This window comes from Leptonychotes weddellii, chromosome 4, assembly GCF_054177405.1.
Source record: "Leptonychotes weddellii isolate Sample4059 chromosome 4, ASM5417740v2, whole genome shotgun sequence".
Taxonomy (NCBI): domain Eukaryota; kingdom Metazoa; phylum Chordata; class Mammalia; order Carnivora; family Phocidae; genus Leptonychotes; species Leptonychotes weddellii.
In genome coordinates, this window is record NC_138372.1 from 31,402,591 (window position 1) to 31,419,984 (window position 17,394).

The window sequence follows — 17,394 nt, forward strand, 5'->3', positions numbered from 1 at the left end:
TTCTGTCTTGTATTTTTATAACTTTGGTGGATATCTAATTTCTACTTAGAAAGTCATTGACCACCTGTGTTACAGGAGTCTGGGTCCAGTCAGGAGAGAGAAACCACATGGTATTTTGAGCAGGTACACTTTAATGTAAGAATTATTAACTATAACAGGGATTTGGAGTAACATGAGCTCAGCTAGTAAGAAGTAAAGAAATAAGCACATGGAAGGATGCTCAACACCATTAGCCATCAGGGGAATACAAAGCAAAACCAGAATGAGACACTTAGCCTCACCCCAGGTCTCTCTGATTATCCATTTTTGCATATATATATATATGTATGTTATATATATTTATATATTATATACTTATAATTTATAGTATATATTTATATATATATGTTGTTCCATTTGCTTGGTTTACACCCACTAGGACAGCTATAATCAAAAAGACAGATAATCACTAGTGTTGGCACGGGTGTGGAGAAATCAGAACTCTCATGCATTGCTGATGGAAACGTAAAATGGTACAGCTGGCATTTCCTCAAACAGTTCGGTGTAGAGAGTTACCACGTGACCCAGGTATGTATCACTCGTAGGCGTACCCAAGTCCTTCTCTAGGTATGTACCCAAGAGAAATTAAAATTTATGTCCATGTAAAAACTTGTACATCATGGGCGCCTGGGTGGTTCAGTCGGTTAAGCGTCTGCCTTCGGCTCAGGTCATGATCCCAGGGTCCTGGGATCGAGCCCCGCATCGGGCTCCCTGTTCAGCGGGAAGCCTGCTTCTCCTTCTCCCTCTCCCACTCCCCCTGCTTGTGTTCCCTCTCTCGCTGTGTCTCTCTCTGTCAAATAAATAAATAAAATCTTAAAAAAAAAAACTTGTACATCAGTGTTCCTAGAAGCATCATTGTGCCAAAAAGTGGAAACAACCCAAACGTCCATCAACTGGTAATTGGACAAATAAAATGTGATTTATGTTCATATGATGGAATGTTATTTGGCGCTAAAAAGAAATGCAGTACTGATCCATGCTACAACATATGTGAACCTTGAAAACATCAGGCTAGGTGAAAGGAACCTGTCACCAAGGACCACATATTGTATGATTCCTTATATATGAAATGTCTATAAACATTTGCTTATTCTGTAGAACAGAAAGTAGATTAGTGGTTGCTTAGGGCTCAGAGAATGGGAGGTTGGGCAGGAGGTTGGGCAGCTCAGGGGTGCAGGATATCATTTTGGAGTAACGGAAATGTTCTAAAATTGATTGTGGTAATGTTTGCCCAACTGTGTGAAAATACCAGAAGCACTGAAATGTCTCCTTTGAATGGGTGAATAGTATGGTATCTGAAGGATACCTCAGTAAAGCTTTTCTAAAGAAGTAAAGAGAACTCCAGAAGAATATAGATGTAGCACATGTAAGGAGTAACCAGCACCCCGGGGCTGAGAGAGGGTGCTAAATGAAGAACCCCCCAGTCTACCCCACACCTGGCGCAGGCTGAGATCCAGACTTCGGGGTGTAGTGGACATGACCATGGCTCACTGGGTTGCAAATGAGTTACTGTGGTGCTGCATGGTGGGATTGGCTGGAAATCAGCCTTCTGGGGTGTTGGGGGGAAGCTGTTTGCACAGAGGGGTCTCACTCTGCTGCAAAACTGCCCAAGAGGGGTGTTGAGGGCAGCTGTTGGCTGCTACTGTTCACGGCTCATAGCCGGGCACTGGACAAGCCAGGTGGGCTATAGGAGCCTACCCGGAGGAACACACCGGAACCCAGAAACAAAACCCCTTCGTCCTCCTGCAGTGGCTCTTCAGCACCTTCTACTGACAGAGCTCAATATCATGCCAAGCGGCAAAGAAAACTACTTCATGGGTGCAGACCCATCTTGACCGAGCAACCAAACAGGGCGACAGTGGAGCTGAAAGGCAGTAAATCTGTAACCCACGCAGGAGTCATCGGGACCTCAGCTTCCCCCTAGCTTTTTAATTCCCTTTGGGGGGGTCCCAAGGTTATCCTTGCCCCTAGCCCTGCTGTGGTTTGGAGAAGCCAGGACACTGTATCTTTGGGCCAACTCGCCCTCAGCCCAGCTCACTCTAGTCCATTTTTACATATCTTTTTCTGTTCTGTTTGCCCGGTTCTCTTTTTCAGACACCAGTTATGCTTACGCTGGATCTCCTATGGCTACTATTGCAGCATGTTTTAGTAATCCTTTTGCACTTTTTATTCTTTTTCATTTTTTTTAAAAGATTTTATTTATTTGAGAGAGAGAGCGGGGGAGGGGCGAGGGATGGGGGAGAGGGAGGATCATGACCTGAGCTGAAGGGAAGGCAGACATTTAATTGGCTGAGCCACCCAGGTGCCCTTATTCTTTTTCATTTTATCTTGCTTTTTTTAAATCCACCATCATTTTCTCCCTCCCTCCCTCCCTTCCAATTTTACTTTTTTAAAGTAAGCTCTACACCCAATATGGGGCTCAAATCCCGAGATCAAGAGCCGCACACTCCACCCCCTGAGTCAGCGAGGCGCCCCCACCGTTGCTTTCATGATTCTTAATGTCTTTTTAGCAGTGACCACTTTGTTGTCTACTGCTGAGGCTTTCATTTCTGTGATGGTGTTATTTTTCTTTGTACAGTCTTCCTGAATGCTCATTTTACTTTATTCAGAAAAGTGGCGTTGTCTTAGTATTTTTTCCCTGAGCTCTCCCTTTCATGTCTGCTCTTAGTTAGGTCTTGTTTTATAGAGCCATTTGGGAGTGGGTGGAATTGGGGTAATCTCTGTTAATGATCTTTATCTGTTCTGTAACCACATTTTTTCTGTCCTGTGGTCTTCATCTACCATGTTTTGCCCCAGCCCTCCCCATTCCTTTCTTCCACTGTGTTGCAGCATTTTTGTTTAGATCCTGTACTGATTTCTTTTTATTGTTGTTTTGATATACTCTAGCACCTCTTCAGATGAAAAAAGTTATGTGACTGAAGCCAGATCATTGGGATTTGAATCCTGGCTTTGCCATTTACTAGCTCTGTGATCTTAAGATAATTCAACCTCTCTGTGCCTCAGTTTTTTCTGTATGTAATGGGAACGATAACCTCATAGGATTGGTGAGAAGATTCAGTGAGTTAAATTGTTCAAAACTCTTAGAACTGTGGTTGGTCCACAGTAAGTGCTATATGAATATTAACACTGTTAACTTACCCTGCAATTAGAAAATGCATGGTTCCTTTGCATAGAATAATTTAACATATTGCATATTAATTAACTACATAAATCTGCCTAGTCATGCATAACGTCTGAATAGGAGGTGTGCATTCAGCAAAAATGTTTGTTAAAAAATTGATGAGCTTTTCAGTAACTTTTTTTGGGAAACTGGATAATAAATAGTACGGTAGGGGCGTCTGGGTGGCTCAGTTGGTTAAGCGACTGCCTTCGGCTCAGGTCATGATCCTGGAGTCCCGGGATCAAGTCCCACATTGGGCTCCCTGCTCAGCGGGGGGTCTGCTTCTCCCTCTGACCCTCTTCCCTCTCGTGCTCTCTGTCTCTCATTCTCTCTCTCAAATAAATAAATAAAAATAAAATCTTTAAAAAAAAAAAAGTACGGTATATGATAACTTCTAATTAGCTTGCCTCAAAAATATTCACAGAAGACATGCTCAGGAAATGCTTTGTGGTTTTTGCTCTGCATACTTTTGTCCTACATGAGTTTATATCCAGTATGGCTGATATTTGAAGGTCAGCAAAATTCTGCCATTTTAGACTAAAAATTGTTGCCAGGTATAGTTCAGAAAATAACCATATTGTAGGCTGTTTTAGAAATGACAGGAGTTTGGTGCAGTTTGTTTCAGTGAACTCAGATTTTTATATAATTTTCTTTTTATGGCTAAATTAAAATAACCTAGCATTATATACCTTTTGTCCCTTTTTAAAAAAATATATTTATTTATTCATGAGAGTCAGAGAGAGAGAGAGAGGCAGAGGCAGAGGGAGAAGCAGGCTCCCTGCCTAGCAGGAAGCCCGATGCGAAACTCGATCCCAGGACCTGGGATCATGACCTGAGCCGGAGGCAGACCCTTAACCATCTGAGCCACCCAGGTGCCCCCCTTTTGTCCCTTTTTTTGAGCATACTGTAACTGACTGAATATTCAGTCAGTGAACAGATCGTTCTTGAATACCTGCCAGGGATAGAGTGGTGAACAAAGTAGACGTGCTCCCTGCCCGGAGTAGCCAGAATATAAATGTTAAACAAATTACTGTAAATACTCGTAAGATTCTAAGTGCCTTGCATACTGGGATGAGGATAAACAGCTGCTGTGGCAATTTATAACAGGGAGACCTAACCTGAAGTATGGAGATGGGTGAAGTGTCTCTGCGGAATTAACCTTGAAGCTGAGGATTTGAGGCTGAGTGGGAGCTGGTGAGATGACATGGGAGGGTCAGGACAGCGTCAGCCTGACCTCGGGAGAGAGCGTGGGGACTGGGAAACACTGAAAGATGGTCAGTGTCGCGGACCCATCGGGGTGAGGTGTAGGAGATGGTAAGAGACATGGAAAGAGGCGGGCAGGGGCCAGAGCACGCCGAGCACACCGAGCCTTACAGGCCCCGTTAAGGGATTTGGGCCCTTACCCTATGGATAGTGGGATATTTGTGAAAAGTTTAAGCCTGGGAGTGAGATAAATTCACATCGGCTGCTGTGTGGAGAATGAGTCGGAGAGGATCAAGAATGAGTATGGGAGGCTAACCAGAGGGCTGTAGTAGGAGTCCAGGCCAAAGATTACAGTGACTTGAAATGGGATGGTGTTAGTGAAGATGGAGGGACGGATGGATTCAAGAAGGGTTTCAGAGGTGAAAATCAAGCAGACTGTGTTGAGGGCAGAGCCCAATGCGGGGCTCGATCCCACGACCCTGAGATCATGACCTGAGCCAAGATCAAGAATAGGATGCTCAACTGACTGAGCCACCCAGGCGCCCTTGGGATAGTTTCTTAAAAGTGAGATTATTGGGATAAAGGGCAAAAGCATGTGTAATTTCATTAAACATGGCCCAGTCCTTCCCACCACCAAGCAGTGTGTGAGACCGGTTCCCCCCCACAGCCTCAAGCATTTGTCCTAGCAGTGAGTTTGAAATTTTATCTCTTTCAGAATCTTGAGTTCTTTTCCTTATCTTGAAGGTTTTGACTTATTTTAAGCTCTTACTTCTCTGTATGCCATCCACTTTTGGAAATCACTTTCCTCTTTGGGTGTTTGTTCCACCTCTTCATTTGAAGATCCTTTTCCGTAATGGAAAAGATAGAAGTAAAGTAGGTGATCAGTTCCGTCTTCTCACCGTGATATTTGCTCAGTGGACGGGCAAATCTGTTGACTGACCGATGGCCCGTGGTCGTGCGTCTGCCGGGGCTTCGGGTTGTGGTCACTGTGTGGCCGTGGCAGTGCAGGTATCAGATCTGCATTCAGGACAGGAAGACGGGGGAGGGGCTGGGACCAGCTGCCTTTGGAAAGGAAAGGCTTTCCAACAGCCACCTGCCTTTTTTTTTTTTTTTTTTTTTATTTGACAGAGAGGGAGACAGCGAGAGCAGGAACACAAGCAGGGGGAGTGGGAGAGCGAGAAGCAGGCTTCCCGCTGAGCAGGGAGCCCGACGCGGGGCTCGATCCCACGACCCGGGGATCATGACCTGAGCCGAAGGCAGACGCTTAACGACTGAGCCACCCAGGCGCCCAGCCACCTGCCTTTTGTAGGCAGGCTGCTTCTACCTTAAATTTGTTTTCACTGGGAGCACCGGCTGGGATACATGGTCCTTTGTGTTGCTGGAATTGCAAGTCTCTAATTTCTGTTTCAATTTGAAAACTTTGTTATGTGCATAAATATAAAAATTAAAATTAAAAATAAATATACTAATAAGTAGATTGTGAAAAACACCCCCCTCCACTTTTCGGAGATAGACATCGTCTACAGTTTGGTGCATATTAAGTATGTACTGAATACGTAACCTTAATTTTCAGTATTGCTGTCGCCCTTGTTTGTTATCACCAGCGTGTGGCCATACGTACATGTACATTACTCTTCTACAACTAGATTATTTTTCATTTAGCAGTGTAGACTAGACGCCTTTCCCATGTCAGGACGTACAGCTGTGCCTCATTCTATCTCACCGGTACCTCATACTCTATACGTGTTATCCTCCTGCCCTCATTGATCCATTATCCATTGTACCCTCTGTGCTGGTATCTGACCTCGAAGAATGGCATCATCTCGGCTTCCTTGCCCTCTGGCTTCCAGTTGGAATCAGCTGATAAAAGACACTGACAGGGATCAGAGGGCGAGTGATGAGAGAAGTCAGAGCCTTTCTCAGCCCCTCCGCCCCTTGCTGGGGCTCCAGGAGCCGCTGTGTGCTCCTTAGCACCGCTCCTGATGGCTGGCCTCTCTTTTCCAGGGACACCTTTCTGTTTCTTGCTCTTTCACCTCGAAGGCAGGAGTAGCTTCCTACTGTTGAGAGTCCCTGGATGCTTCACCACCCCTGGTCGGTTCCTTTAACTCTGATCACACAGCTATAAAAAACCCCATGGTTAACTTCCTTTGGTTAATCCCTTTGCGTGTGCCATCTGTTTCCTGCCATGACCCCACTGATCTAGATGTCACTGCGTAGACGTGCCATAATTCATTTGTTTGGTTTCCTATTGATGGACATTTGAATTTTTTCCTAGTATTTTGTTCTTATAATGAGTGTGGCTAATGAATATTCAGGTACGTATCTTGTAAAGTATTTGTTGGAATGTTGCTGTAGGAAAAAGTCACCGAAATAGAAATGCTGGGTCGAGGTGCGTGAATGTTGTAAATTTCAGTAGCTATTGCCCAGTTGCTCCTGGAAGAGTCTACTAGTTTATATTTCTACAATGTGTTGTTTGATTTTTTTTTAATATTAAAAAATTATAGAGGTATGGGGCGCCTGGTGGCTCAGTCAGTTAAGCGTCCGACTCTTGGTTTCCGCTCAGGTCATGATCTCAGGGTTGTGAGATCAAGTTCCACGTCAGGCTCTGCACTGAGTGTGGAATCTGCTTAAGATTCTCTCTCCCTCTCCCTCTGCCCCTCTGGCTCATGCTCTCTCTCTCTCAAATAAATAAATCTTAAAAAAAGTATAGCGGTAATACTTGTGACTTTACAACAAACAAATTTAACTTAGAAGTATATAAAGGGAAAAGTACTTCCCATTGTTTCATCCTGTTTCCTGGAGACAACCACATCAGCAGTTAGCTGTGTATCCTATCATGGTTTTTTTCTTTATGAAATTTATATGCTTATCAGGGAATAAATTCATGTATAGATAGATAAAGTAAATTCATTTATATATGTATATGTGTGTATCTCTTTCTCTTCTGAGAGCTCATTTGTAGACTCTGCTCTCTGTTCTACTGACCTATTTGTCTTTTCCTGTGCCAGTACCCATCTATCTTAAGAATTAACAGCTTTGGGGCGCCTGGGTGGCTCAGTCGGTTAAGCGACTGCCTTCGGCTCAGGTCATGATCCTGGAGTCCCGGGATCGAGTCCCGCATCGGGCTCCCTGCTCAGTGGAGAGTCTGCTTCTCCCTCTGACCCTCCTCCCTCTCATGCTCTCTGTCTCTCATTCTCTCTCTCGCAAATAAATAAAATCTTAAAAAAAAAAAAAAAGAATTAACAGCTTTGAGTCAGTTTTGATATCTGGTAAGGCACATCCTCATCTCATTTTTTATTTAAAAAAATTTCTGGGCTCTTCTTGGGCAGAAAGTCTTCAGATTAACTTTAGATTTAAGTTAAAAAAAAAAAAACCCACAAAACCATGGGTTTTGACTGGAGTCAGACTGGATTTATAGAGAACTGAAATATTTCCAATGTTGAAACTTCTCACTTAGGAGCCTATTGTGTGTCTTTATTTATTCAGATCTCTTATGTCCATTGGTGAAAATCTTGCCCATTTCCTCCTGTTTATTTTTAGATATTTTATAGATTTTGTTGCCATCATGAATGGAATTCTTCCCCATACATCTTCTCATCAGTATTGCTGGTATAGTTTTTAAGAAGCTGTTGATTTTTTTTTTCTTTTTTTTTTTAACTTAAATTCAGTTAGCCAACATATAGTACATCATTAGTTTCAGAGGTAGAGTTGAGTGATTCATCAGTTGCATATAACACCCAGTGCTCATCACATCACGTACCCTCCTGAATAAGCCTGTCAGTCAGTTACACCATCCCCCAGCCCTCTCCCCTCCTCCAACCCTCAGTTTCTTTCCTATAGTTAAGAGTCTCTCATGGTTTGTCTCCCTCTCTGATTTCTTCCCATTCAGTTTTCCCACCCTTCCCCTATGATCCTCTGCACTGTGTCTTATATTCTTCATATGATAATTGTCTTTCTTTGACGGACTTATTTTGCTCAGCATAATACCCTCCAGATCCATCTTTGCAAATGGCAAGATTTCATTTTTTTGATGGCTGAGTAATATTCCAGTGTGTGTGTGTGTATACACACACCACATCTTCTTTATCTATTCATCTGTTGATGAACATCTGGGCTCTTTCCCTAGTTTGGCTATTGGACATTGCTGCTATGAACATTGGGGTGCAGGTGCCCCTTTGGATCACTGCATTTGTATCTTTGGGGTAAATGCCTAGTAGTGCAATTGCTGGGTCATAGGGTAGCTCTATTTTTAACTTCTTGAGGAACCTCCAAGAAGCTGTTGATTTTTGTGGGGTGCCTGGCTAGCTTAGTTGGAAGAGCATGTGACTCTTAATCTTGGGGTTGTGAGTTTGAGCCCCATGTGGAGTATAGATTACTTAAATAAGTAAAACTTAAAAGAAAAAAAGAAGCTGTTGATTTTTTGTAAATTAATCTTATAATCACCTACTTACTGGTTCTAATGGTTTTTCAGTTGATTCTCTTGGCTTTTCTGGATGGACAGCTAAGTCTGCAAATGATAACTTTTTATCACTTTATTTATAATATTTATATGTAATTTCTTTCTCATATGTTATTTCCTGGCTAAGATACCTGAGTGAGGTGGGGGGTGATTCTGGGAAGTCTTCCCCGCCGATGTTCCATTTCAGGTGAGCATCAGAGAATGTGCCATAGGCAAAACAGCAGTGTGGCCGAGAATGTCCCAGGCAGGCCTCGAGGAGGGAAACAAGGCTGTGTTCAGTGAATTGGAAGAAGAAAGGCACAGGACACAGATAGGGTTGGGAGGTGCAAGAGATGGTTTGGAGAGTAAAATAGGGGCACAGTCAGAAGCTGCTAGACTCTAAGGAGCAATGACCTTATTTTAAAGGAATTGAGAATTGAATGAAAGGTGTGTGAGGCAGAATGGCACCCCAAAGATGTCCACACCCGAATCCCTAGAATCCATTAATATGTTCCCTTATGTGGCAGAAGGGACTTTACAGATGCAAATAAGACCACAGACCTTAAAACAGGGAGATTATCCTGGATTCTTCAAGTGGGCCCAACCTAATCACATGAGCCTGAGAAGCAAAGAAGTTTCTCTGACTGGTGGCAGAAGCAAGATGTGGTAGAAGGGAAGTTGGAGAGATTCAGAGAGGGACCTAACCCACTGTGGCTGAAGGGGGCCATGTGGAAAATATGAGAAGGAATACAGGAGCAGAGACTGTGTGATAACCAGCAAGGAGATGGGGACCTTGGCCCTGCAGCTGCAGGCAATTGCATTTGGTCAGTAGCTGGAATGAGTGAGCTTGGAAGCGGCTTCATCTTCAGAGTCTGCAGAGCGGAGGACAGCCCTGGTGCCCCCTTGGTTTTGGCCCTTGGGAGACCCCATGCAGAGGACCCTGCTGAGCCACAGTGTACCTGGACGTTGGGCCTCCGGAAGTCTGAGATAATAAATTCGTGTTGTTTTCAGCCACCGAGTCTATGGTGTTCTGTTTCAACCGCAGTGGAACACTAACACAAAGGGGTTTGAGCAGGAGAGTAATGTCAGATTTTGTGTTATTAACAGACCCGTCCTACTTCTGTGTGGAGAATGGATTTGGGAGAGTGCAGTTTGGAGGCGGGGAGCTTGTCTCTGGAAACGCAGTGGTGGCGTGGACTAGGGTAGTGATGGGGGCCAGGGGGTGTGATTGGGGATTTATCTGGCAGGTTGGAATTGCCAAAATTTGGTCATTGATTGGATGCTGGGAATGAGGGAGAGGAGGGACGCAGGGATGATTGCTGGTTTCTGGCTTGGATACTGAGTGACTGGTGAAGCTGTTTCTTGAGACTAGGACTAGCAGGTTAGAGGATGCCATGTCAGGAAGTCCGTGGTAACTCTAGGTGGCTCTTCATTTGGAAATTTTCCTATACGCACTTATTTTAAGGTAGAGTATATCAACAAGGTGATTGCTTTATCCTTTAAGACCTAAATTGGTTTATTTTTTTATTTTTTTATTTTTATTTTTTAGGTCATGTAGGAAATCGTAAATCATGTGAAGATGGGACTCTTGGTATTTGTGCGCAATCTGCTGCTAGCCCTCTGCCTTTTTCTGGTACTGGGATTTTTGTATTATTCTGCGTGGAAGCTCCATTTACTCCAGTGGGAGGACTCCAGTAAGTATGGTCGCTCCAGCCTGCCCCCAGGAAAAGCCCGGCCCAGAGTGGTAACTGGTCATTCGGGGGCTGCGGTGCTTTCATATTCTTCAGAGACGGGCAGTGAGAGGAAGCCGCGAACTCCTGGGACTTAGAGGCTCAGACATTGCCTGCCATTTTTGTGGCTGTAGGTTGAGAACTTTGATGTTCTTCAAAAACTGCATGCCATGGCATATCCTTTTATGATCGCAGTGAAAACATGCTATTCTGCAATAAAACCCCAAACTCTACCAGTATGTCTAGTTTTTGAATGCTGTTCTTTTTAATTACTACGGTGTCTTGCCGCTCCCATTTGTATTCATTGCCTTAGGGCTGGGGGTTGAAGTTGGTTTTCTCCTGCCCTGAAAACAGTCACCTCTACCTTTTCTTTGAATTTTCAGTTTTCAGTTTAATATTGTCTTTGTTTTATTTTCCCTGAAGAAATTTTGCCTGCCTAATTATTTTGCCCTTGCCTGCCCTGAACTTGTACCTGAATAGAATAATGGCTTTCCCCCCACCTCCCCAGTAACTCTCAGTCCCTTCCTTCGGCTTGTACCTGTGGCCTCTGTGTTACACAGGGTTTCCTACTAGCCTTCTGCTCCTCTCTGACTTGGTTTCGATTCATCCAGTCTGGCCTGTGTTGTGGCTTTAGGCTTGCGGTTGAAGGGCTCGCTTTGGGTGGCGCTGTCCTTTGCATGTTCTCTTCTTGGACGTAGCTTGAAGTGTCACACACGGGCCATAAGTAGTTTTCCTTTTGGTTCTTTTGTCTGATGGCTGTCTGAGCTTGGCTCAGGAGACATTGGGTAGTGGGTCCTGATTCCTAGTGAATGTGATTTCTCTAAGATAGTTTTCTTTTTACAAATATCAACTGATACCAGTGTAGAATTTACTCAAGAGTAGAGTCAGTCTGTAGGTGTGAGGTTAAAATGAGATAGAAGGAGTTGGAAGAGGCAGCTGCAGTTGGCCCTGCTACTGTATTAAGGCCTTAATATGGGAACCATTCCTATGAAGTAGTTCATTTCTTTCTTACCTGGCCCAAACTCCTGAAGCATTTTCAAGCCAGTTTTTTAAAATGTAGTGTTAAGTCTTTAATTTATTATTTTATGTGTATTGTTTAAGTGCCTCTTAAATGCTTAGCTTATAATTTTAACTAATTACTTTGGGTTTCCAGAGTTTATTTAAATTTCTCTCTTCCATCTTATTTTTAAAATCAAGGAGACTACCCAGAATAAAGTGTTTGTGTCAGGGTAGTACAAAATTCTGTAGTGAAAGGCACTGTCTATATCCATAATGGATGGATTCATCTGTATCCATAAAATAGATGGGAATAGTTTTAAAGAATGGAGGTCTCCTTTTCTGTTGAGAACTATTGACCTGTAGACAACATAACCAAGAATTAGATAATATTTTCCCAGAGAAGTTGAGAAGGACATTAACTTTATGGAAGACCTATTGTATGTCAGGTTTTAGACGGACAGCTTACAAATTTTAGTTAATTTACTTCTCGCTCTTGGGGCGCCTGGGTGGCTCAGTCGGTTAAGCATTTGCCTTCCGCTCAGGTCATGATCTCGAGGTCCTGGGATCATGCCCCACAATGGGCTCCCTACTCAGCAGCGAGTCTGCTGCTCCCTCTCCCTCTCCTCCTCCCCCTGCTCTGTTCTCTTTCTCCCCCTTTCTCTCTCAAATAAATAATCTTTTAAAAAAAATTACTTCTCACCCTAACCATGTGGAGATGCTGTTATCCCTGTTTTTCAGCTGAGCAAATGGAAGTATTTAATTAATTTACCTAAGTTACACAGGTAATTATTAGAGCTGGAATTGAATCCTGATTTGCCTTTATTTAAAGAAAAAATTTTTTAAAGATTATTTGAGAGAAAGAGCGTGCGCACAAGCAGGGGCAGAGGCAGAGGGAGAAACAGACTCCCCGCCGAGCAGGGAGCCTGACATGGGGCTCGATCCCAGGACCCTGGGATCATGACCTGAGCCGGTATCAAGAGTTGGACACTTAACTGAGTGAGCCACTCACTTAATCAGGCGCCCCCTGATTTGTCTTTAAAGCCTATGTTCATTATGATATTGAAAAGTACAATAAATACAAAGACTAAGGATAGGATTGAATCCTGTATTCTGATTGGTAAGAAGAGAGGAGAGGGACTGAGAAGAAATAGTAGAGAGCATCAGGAGGGCGGTGGAGAAAGAAAAAGGAAGGAAAGTAAGGGGGAGGGACAGAAAGAAAGTGCTCCAGATGACGGAGGGCTTTATGAGCTTGGAGGTGGTGCTGTAGGCTTGCTTCAGTAGGTGAAGAATAGCTGTCTGCTTTTCCTTTGAGTGAGTTATCTGCTGACTAACCACTATTTGCATATTTTTGTTATTCCGACTTCCAGCCTTTCAGATACTTGACTTTGAATAGGTTGTTTTAGACCGTCTTACGGGAGCATATTGTCACGTCAGAGGGCAGGGTACTATGACTAACTCTGACGGCTTACCTGGGCCAAGGGGGGACCTTTACCGCACACACTAAATCAGCCAGAGGGAGTGCCCTAAGGCAGGGAGATGACTGCTGGGGAGGGAGAGTTGGGCTGCTGGTAATAATGAGTGACTTAGTGGGTATCTCCTGTGTCTGCACTGTAATGAGAAATTCACATTCCTAATTTCGTTTGATCCTCATAGTTTAGATTGATCATTACTGTCCTGTCCTACAGACGTAGAAGCTGAGGCTTCAAAGAGGCCCAGTAAAGAGTTTGTATGTCTTTCATGCAAGGGCATTTACAAGTTGGAAAAATAAATGTCTTTAGCATTATGTTTCCTTAATTTTTATACTTTTTATGACTTATCAAGATGATGTATTGGAATTCTTTCATAGTGGTGGTGGAGGGGGTCTAGAGATTTTTATTATTAAATTATTCATTTAATAAGTAGTATATTCCTATTAGGGCCCATGTGCTTTTCTATGTAACTGGATGTAAGATGCATAGACCTTTATGCTCACAGCCTATAACACGAGAAAGAAATAAAACAGCTCTTATATGTTGCCTTCTGAAAGAGACGTCTGTATAAAATGCCATGTTGGAGCATAGAATCCCTTCCAGATGGAAAATTTTATGATTTCATTAATCCCAAGACATATTGTGACAGGATGCAAACTGCTTTGTTTTGAGCAACTTAGAGCTGTGTCAAGTCTTGGTCAGATTGCTAGGACTTGGCTCAGATGCTTAACCTGAAAGACTTTAAGTAGAAGATTGGTCTAGTTATCAACCTATTTTTAAATTTATTTTTTTATTAAGTAGGCTCCATACCTAGCATGGAGCTCAGTGCGGGGCCTGAACTCATGACCCTGGAATTGAGACCCAAGCCGAGATCAAGAGTTGAACATTCAACTGACTGAGCCACCCCAGGCACCCCTCAACCTGTTTTTAAAAGTTCTGTAGCTGGGGGCGCTTGTGTGACTCAGTCGATAGAGAGCATGTGACTTGTGATCTCAGGGTCATGAGTTCAAGCCCCACATTGGGCATGGAGCCTAATTCAAACAAACGAAACAACAACAACACTGAGATACTACCACATTATCTATCAGAATGGCCAAAATCCAGAACACTGACAACACCAGATGCCAGCGAGGATGTGGAGCCACAGGAACTCTCATTCATTGCTGATGGGAATGCAAAATGGTACAGTGACTTTGGAAGACAGTTTGGCAGTTTCTTATAATACTAAAGATACTCTAACTGTGTCATCAGTCACATTCCTTGGTATTTACCCAAAGGAGTTAAAAGCTTATGTTCACAAAAAAAAAGCCCTGCATACAGATGTTTATAACAACTATATTCATAATTGCCAACACTTGGAAGCAACCAAGATGTCCTTTAGTGGTTGAATGGATAAAGAAACTGTGGTAGATCCAGACAATGGAATATTATTAAGTGCTAAAAAGAAATAAATTATCAAGTTATGAAAAGACACAAAAGAGCCTTAAATGCATATTTCTTTCTTTTTAAGGATTTTATTTATTTATTTGAGAGAGAGAGACAGAGATAGCAACCAAGAGCACAAGTGGGGGGAGAAGGAGAAGCAGGCTCCCCACTGAGCAGGGAGCCTGATGTAGGGCTTGATCCCAGGACCTTGGGACTACAACCTGAGCCAAAGGCAAACGCTCAACCAACTGAGCCACCCAGGCACCCCCTTAAATGCATATTTCTAAGTGAAAGAAGCCAGTCTTAAAATGCTACGTACTGCATGATTCCAACTTTATGACATTTTTGGAAAAGGCAAAACTATGGAGACAATAAAAGGATTAGTGGTTGCCAAGGTTTGGAAGTGAGGGGAGTGACATATAGGCAGGGCATAAGGAATTTTTAGGGTGGTAAATCTGTATGATATCATAATGATGAATATGTTTTTGTACTTTTGTCCAAGCATATAGAATATACAACACAAAGCATTAACCCTTATGTAAACTATGGATGTTAGGTAATTATGATGTGTCAGTGTAGGTTCATTACTTTTGAAAGTATACCACTCTGATGAGGGATATTGATAATAGGGGAGGATATACACGTGTGGAGGCCGGAGATATATGGGAAATCTCTGTACTTACCTCTAAATTTGTTGTGAACCTAATACTGCTCTAAAAAAATAGTCTTAATAAAAAAAGTACTGTAGAATTATTATACTTTATGTGTGTGCATGTACACACACATATAGTATGGTAGAAATATATACGTACATATATTTAACTTAATGAACAGATCAACACAATCTTGGGAGGAGTTGGGTATACTTCAGTTTCATCATCTCCAAAATGGAGACAAAATACTGACATTTCTCTTGGCTCTGATGCTTTATTCTGGTCAGGCCTTGTAGGAGAGTTGGGTAGTTGCCCTCTTATCAGTAGACCTAATATTTATAGTCCATTTCATGGAAACTTTACATACTTTATTATTATTTTTATCTATTCATATTTCATAAGTTAAAGTGGATATTTTATAGGAGTAGGATTAATTTCTTATGAGACCTTTAAAAATTCATACTACCACGTTTATCAGTATAGCAACTCCCACTGTGTTCTTGCCTATATTTACAAAAGATCATAACTGGAGAGATTATAAAATATGCATTATTGATCTGATTACTATGGAGAATACCATCTGGCAAGTAAGTTGGCGTTTGGATCTGATATTGGGAGAAGGGTAGATTAAGTTAGCTTATAGACAGAGGAAATTATATTAACTCTTAGTTTTCCATCTTAAAAATGAAATGGAGGCTGGCATTTTTAGGGTGACCCTCTGCTTCTTATGATAATGGCAGAACTGGTATTAGGCTAGCCCTCTCTCTATTACTATAACACCGGACAGAATAAATGAAGCAACTCTTGTCAAGCAGTGGACAGTAGGCAGTAGAAAATTTCAGTCTCTAAGAAAAGGAAAACTCATGAGGTGAGAGCTCCACAGTTCTCTTGCGGGGAGGGGGCAGTTTCCCAACCCTGTTCAGAGAGCTGGGATCTAAACAGACTGCAGTGCTTCCACATGGCTAAGGAGGCAAAGATCAGAGTTTAGGGCAGCTGAAGTGGTTGGAGTCCATGACATGGGTCATCACTGAATAGGGAATTGTTCAGAGGCAGGGTCTCGGAAGTCTGGGGTTGGGGGCAGTTCCTGTGAGTCTGTAGCTGAGGACTGAGCTGTGTATGCACAGGCCAAAACTGCCTGCATTTAACCACATCCACAGGATGGGAGTAGAGGTCAAGCAGTATTGTGGGTAGCTGAAGCGTCAGGGACTTTAAAGTGACAGCCCGGCCAGGGTGGAGAAAGCTCATGAGCACTTTACTACCCCTGGCATCAGAGACCAGAAAGACCAGGCCTTAAGAATAAAGATCTCGGGGCGCCTGGGTGGCTCAGTCAGTAAATGTCTGCCTTCGGCTCAGGTCATGATCCTGGGGTCCTGGGATCGAGCCCCGCATCGGGCTCCCTGCTCGGTGGAGAGCCTGCTTCTCCCTCTCCCACTCCCCCTGCCTGCTTGTGTTCCTTCTCTGACTGTGTCTCTGTCAAATAAATAAAATCTTAAAAAAAAAAAGAATAAAGATCTCACTCTAGAGTAAGATATACTCAAGACTCACCCTAACAAGATGAAAACCAAGCCCCAGCAAGGCAGATTTTAAATGTTGGGTCCCAACAAGTTAGAGAAGTCAAAAATGCCATGGATTTCCTCAGATCCACACTAAACATAGCATAGAATCATGTCAACACAAATTCAAGGTCAGGCAGTAATTGAACTGCCTGTTAAAATACAAATCGATGCTCTTCGGTATTCATAGTTTCCGCATGCCATCTCCACAGTGGTCAGTGTTCAGTAAAAAGTTACTAGACATACAGACACACAGGAAATTGTGATCCATATTCAAGAGAAGAAAAAGTCTATAAATGAGATAGCTCAGATATTGGACTTAGCGAAGTAGCTATTACAAATAATTTAAAGAATTAAAGCAAAATACTGTGAACAATAAGTAGTTCCAGCAGAGAAATCAAAACTATTTTTAAAAAAAGCAAATTCTAGTACTGAAAAGTATAGAAACAGAATATGAAGATTTTACTTAACAGTAGATTGAATATAACAGAAGTCAGTGAACTTGAAGAGAGTGTAATAGAAACGATCCAATCCAAAACACAGAAAGAAAAAATGTGGAAGAAAAATGAATAGCCTCAGGCAACTGTGGCACAATATAAAATTGTCTAATATATATGAGTATTGGACAGAAAAAAAATTGAAGATATAATGGCTGAAAACGTCCTAAGTTTGGTGAAACACATTGCCTTACAGATCTAAGAAGCTCAGCAAACTTTAAGGATAAA

The 17,394-nt window shown here is 42.6% G+C and overlaps 1 protein-coding gene across 7 annotated transcripts in view; it reads left to right on the top strand.

The window, feature by feature from the left end:
- Positions 1 to 17,394, top strand: part of ST3GAL3 (ST3 beta-galactoside alpha-2,3-sialyltransferase 3) — a 179,128-nt gene that overhangs the window by 10,473 nt on the left and 151,261 nt on the right. For 6 of the 7 annotated variants that reach the window (XM_081818281.1, XM_081818288.1, XM_081818284.1 and 3 more), the window contains exon 2: positions 10,390 to 10,534. The exons of the other annotated variant lie outside the window; for it this stretch is intronic. In XM_081818281.1, coding sequence (XP_081674407.1) covers positions 10,420 to 10,534 — 115 coding nt within the window. In that variant the 5' untranslated portion in view covers positions 10,390 to 10,419. The remainder of the gene's footprint in view (positions 1 to 10,389; positions 10,535 to 17,394) is intronic. 7 annotated transcript variants of the gene reach the window in all.